The sequence below is a fragment of the Mixophyes fleayi genome, chromosome 5 (genome assembly GCF_038048845.1).
Source record: "Mixophyes fleayi isolate aMixFle1 chromosome 5, aMixFle1.hap1, whole genome shotgun sequence".
Taxonomy (NCBI): domain Eukaryota; kingdom Metazoa; phylum Chordata; class Amphibia; order Anura; family Limnodynastidae; genus Mixophyes; species Mixophyes fleayi.
The window spans coordinates 160546178-160551498 of NC_134406.1; the positions used below are offsets into that span (position 1 = coordinate 160546178).

Here is a 5321-nt window from a genome sequence, read left to right on the forward strand (position 1 = left end):
GTACTATTTCAAAAACTGTTGAGCTCCATATGTCCGTTCTGCACGTAAATAACGGTCACTCCAAATCCTGAGTATCTTATCTTACGTGTTTCGTTGTATAGATACAACTTCCTCAGAGATAGTATTCACATTACCCCTTCCTGTTTATATAGTTTGAGTACAGATAATTAAATTAAGTTCAAAAACCTTACATCACATTCACCTGACATCAATCAGTTATCCACATTGCAAAAACCGATCTCTATCCACTGAAAGAACAGCCACACGGCTTACCCGCAGTGCAATTCTCACATTAAAAACAGAAACATATGTTTAACCTATGGTTATTCATTAGTATTTTTGTTTTCTATTTTATCTTTTAGTAATATTCTTCCATTTAGCATTCAGAGTTCATTGCTTGTATCTTAATTTGTAACAAATTGGTAACAGAAACTCTTTTGAAAAAGTTACATAAATAGCAACATGAGGTTGAATAGTACATTTGTATCAATCTTGTGTTCTCATTAAACCTCTCCAGAATCTGGAGAAAATAAACCACCCATAATATATCGTCAACTTAATCTGTTTAACACTAAGGGAAAGAGAACCCGAATGTCTCTAACAATTATTTTATTCCTATAAATTAAGACAAAAAACCGCCATGAAAAGTATTCAGGTATATTCAGCTAAACAAATTATAGCAGATGATCTCTTCATTGCTATATAGAACTCGGACGAGGAGATGTCCAATTAAATCTTACTCGCCACGAGTCCACTTAAAAGTGACCATTTCATACATCAATTTGAAGATAAAATACAATAAATAAAATAAATAAAATTAAATAAGTGAAACACCATTTAGATTATATGGTTCAGTTCAATTGTCTCATTTAGACCCATTGGATATAGTGTATTCAACAAGTGTATCCAATAGGCCTCTTGTTTGCATAAAGCCTTGAACCTATCGCCCCCTCTTGGGGTAGATTTAATAAATTCCAAACCCATCAGGGATAGATGTTCCGGGTTACAGTTATGCTTTTCCAAAAAATGTCTGGACACACTATGGGCTAGATTTACTATCAGGCGTGATGCATGGCGGCTTGAAGCCGCCATGCATCGCGGCGGTTTTCCGGCGGGTTTGCATTGCAAACAGCCGGATTTACTAATGGGCGCATATCAGCTTCAGTTTGAAGCCGCCGGCGATGTCATGGCGGGATGTAATGCTCAAAGCCGCCGGCGGCCTTGAATAGAACATGGCGCTTTTGCTTTAAATGACGGAGCTTTTGTGTAAAGGCGGTTTTTTGGAAAATTACACCTGTCTCCTGGCCTGTTACTATTGGCTATTTCCAAAGTCAGGAGATTTGACATCACAAGCCCTATATAAACCACTGGCCTGACACTTTTTCTTTGATAGGGGTTTGAGGAGTTTTGTGAGAGGAGTTTGGAGGATAGTGGTATGCTGTGAGTTGGTGAGGGTTGGAGTTTGGTGGATTGGTGGAGCGATATCTGATTGAAGTGTGAGTAGTCCTGTGGTATTTTTCTGTTTTGTACATTTATTTTCTCTTTTATTTTCTGTATTGTTTTTTTGGTATTTGACTTGTCCTTTGTCTGTGTTACTTGTGTGTGACTGTGTTGAGAGTGTGTCTGTACTTAGTGTAGTTTGTCTTTTGTGTTTGTAAGTCTTTCTGTGTTTTGTGTGTTTGACATTTATTTGTCATTATGTCCAGAGATAGGAGGGGAGAACAGGCTGAGGAGAGGGAGATGGAGGTTGAGGGGTCAGAGGAGGGAGAGGTTGAGGAGACAGGTCAGGGCAGGAAGACCAAGACAGGGAGGAATGTGCGCTTCTCACATGATGAGAATTGTGTGTTGGTGCACAATATCGTTCCCTGTTATGAGGTCATACTAGGCAACCTGGCAGCCCGGACTCCTCTAAGGCGGCGTCACCAATTGTGGGGGCGTGTCTGTGATGCCGTGAACGCAGTGGGCCCACTAAAGAGGACAGTGGCGCACTGCCGCAAGCGGTTTTCGGATATAAAAAGGAGGCTGAAAGAGAAGATGGCCCAGGAAAAGAGGGCAACCAGGCGCACGGGTGGTGGGCCCCCTCTTCGTATTGAGTACACAACGTACGAGGAGGAGCTGCGACAGATAATGCCGGCAGAGATTGTCGAGGGGATAAACGTCCAAGACACGGATTCGCCTTCTTTTGGACAAGTAGTTGGTGAGTTATTTGCATATTTTACTCTAACAGTATTTATATTTTTTTTCTCTTTTTAAAACTGCTTTTCTCTTTTTAAAACTGCTTTTCTCTTTTTAAAACTGCTTTTCTCTTTTTAAAACTGCTTTTCTCTTTGCAAACGTTTTTTCTTAATTTTTTTTTTTTTTTTGTTTTTCAAAGTGTATTTTTGCCTCTAATAGTTTGTAAAGGTTTTTTTTTCTCATAGAAAAAAAATAAAAAAATTTGCAAACACATTTGTGCAATAAACAGTATATTTGGAAATTGTTTTTTTCTGGAAATACATTTTATGCTTTTTCTAATACATCCAGAATCGCCAGGACCGCAGTTCAGTCCCAGTGCCAGACCTACACCTCCACCTTCAGCGAGAGATTCGGGCACAGACGAGCAAGCAGGTGCGTGATTTCTGTTTAGGAGAGAAATAATGGAGTTACTTGATTTTCTGTGCAAATGTTGCTGTCAATGTTGTTTTTTTTTTCTTTTTATTGTTTGCAATGAGAAGTTAGGGCTACATTTTACTAAACTGATATGTTGCCTATAGAAACCCATCAGAATATACCTTTACTTTATTTATTGCATTCAACAAAATGACAGCTAAAATCTGATTGGTTGCTATAGGCAACATCTCCACTTTTTATAGCATGCAGTTTAGTCAAAATAACCCAGCATGTACTACACAGTCCAAATGATAATGGGTATTAAAAGGATAATAAGTGCATCCGTAAGCAGGTAGCATAGGACTAGAAATCAGGAATGCAAACATTGTGAAAGAATCTGTAGTTGCTAAAGAATATTCTTTCCTATCCAGTGTTCAGAATGCAATATACAAACGTATTATATACTATTTACTTACCGTCATTTTTCATACACAGGGTCCTCTTCATACCAGCCACCTCAGGCGGAGTCCCTGGAAATGTCCCCTGAGCCAGAGGATCTAACGACCATCACCCTGGTAACAGTGGATGCCCCTGTGTCTGGCCTCCAGGAAGTTTCACCTGGCCCTGCTGAACCATCACACCACCAACCTGCACCTGAAACTATGGACCCAGCCAGAGAAATGGCGCTGTCTATTGGCGCATTCCAGCAGCAACAGACATTGTTCATGGACAGGCAAACTGGCCACATGTCACAAATTGCGGCCCAGTTGAGGCGAATACACCGCTCCACTAGCCAAATCCCTGCTGCAATAAACCGGCTGGCAAGCGCTTTGGAGCAGACGAATGTGCAGCTGGCCCAAATGTCTGGGTCTGTGGACGCCATGCATTCCTCCGTTCGTGAGGGGAATGCCAATGTTATCCGGCTGGCAGGTCAACTCCAGCAGGAACTGATTGCCCGCTTGCCGGCCCCTTTTTCATCGGCCTCCACCAGTACTGCTAGTACGCCGAGCAGATCCACACATAGCACTCCTCCAAGGAGAGGTGCTCACACCAGGGGTGGGTGAGGGAGGGTAGAGAGTGGGGCTAAGCACAGTGATATGCCAGCGAAAAGATGGCGCTAGGGCAAAAAATGTATTCTTGGGGAATGTGTTGTGTAAGCGTTATACTTTTTCTTTTATTATGTTGTAATGCAATAAATGCAGTTATATTTCATTCATATCATTCTTTCTTTTCTTCCCATTAAACAAGAGTATACTGTTTTCTTTAAAACGATGCACTAATTTCATGTACACATTGACCTCTAACTGTCACTTTACAGGGATTTTAACTATTACAACATTCACAGTACACACTATCCTCTGTTTAAAGGGTCCAATTTTATTAAAATATTCCATTAATAAAACCATTGCACTGACATAAAATCAAAAACCAATATATGTTTTTTATTGTATGCACTTACATTTAAAGTAGTTTGTAATGAGACGGTCTCAAATCTGCCTCCCCCTGTGTGCTCTGCACATCACCAAATGGGACACGGGCCCCTACTTGTTCACTGTGTACTGCAATAATCGGTGGGGTAAGTTGATGTAAAGCTAGATTATGTATCAGACAGCAAGCCAGGATAATATCAGACACCTTAACAGGTGCATACATAAGCACCCCACCAAATATATCTAGGAACCTGGTTTACATGAGTACAAACATTGGTACTACGTCCACATCAGGCAAAGATTCCAGATTCATACGCACTTTAAATGCATGTGGAGTGGCCGGTAAACCTTTACATCAGTAAATAGGATTTAATAATACAGGATGGGAAAAAAAACCCTCAAATTACATGCCAGTTTGCCCATTTCCCATATACAATCCTAAAGGAGGAAACTTTGCACAAAATGGCTCTTTCTCTTATGTTAGAAATGGCTAAATAGTTCAAACAGCACACTGTTTGAACAATCTCGCTGCTCACAAGCAGCGCTTTCATTTTGGTCTATTGAATAGCGGTTTTCCGGCGGCTTTATAAACCCCCTAATAGTAAATCCGGCTGTTTGTATGTAGAACATTGTTGAAACCGTCATGGCACTTTATACAGAGAGGCGGGTTTGGAAACATCATTTTTGGCCGTTTGGACGGCGGGTTTAGCCTTAGTAAATCCGGCGATGGCTAAACCGCCGCCAAACCCGCCGAAAGTCGGCGGGTTTACAAACACGCCTGATAGTAAATCTAGCCCTATGTGTCCTAAGTCCCTTCATGACATTCCTCCCATGTTCATTAAACCTCACTTTTAATTTTCTAGTAGTGCGTCCCACATAATATAAATCACAACTACATTTCAACAGATAAATAACAAAAGTCGAATTACAATTAATGAATCCTCGTGTATTAAATTTTCTTCCATCCTCTTTTGATTCCACCGAGGTAACCCTATTGCAGATATAATTACATGTAATACATCGTTGGCCCCCACATCTAAACGTGCCATCAGGAATGGAAGGAATCCAGTCTGGATTAAGTCTACCAGAAGGTTTAATACCCAGTTTATCCTTCTTATTATACTTCTTATTGCAATCTTGTTGTCTTAGAAAACTTGGGGCCAATATATTCTTTAGATTATTAGCTTTTTTGAAAACCACTTTTGGGTCTTTGGGTAAAAGTGACCTTAGAATTGGATCCTGTTGTAAAATAGAGTAATTTGATCTAATAATATGTTGGATCTTAAAGGATGCTTTATTATA

The 5321-nt window shown here is 40.3% G+C and overlaps 1 protein-coding gene across 1 annotated transcript; it reads left to right on the plus strand.

The window, feature by feature from the left end:
• The first annotated feature begins 2501 nt into the window (after positions 1 to 2501).
• Positions 2502 to 3653, plus strand: LOC142159490 (uncharacterized). The gene is made up of 2 exons (XM_075214390.1): positions 2502 to 2607; positions 3085 to 3653. Exons 1-2 carry the CDS (start codon positions 2502 to 2504, stop codon positions 3651 to 3653), a joined length of 675 nt encoding a protein of 224 aa, XP_075070491.1.
• Positions 3654 to 5321: the final 1668 nt, after the last annotated feature.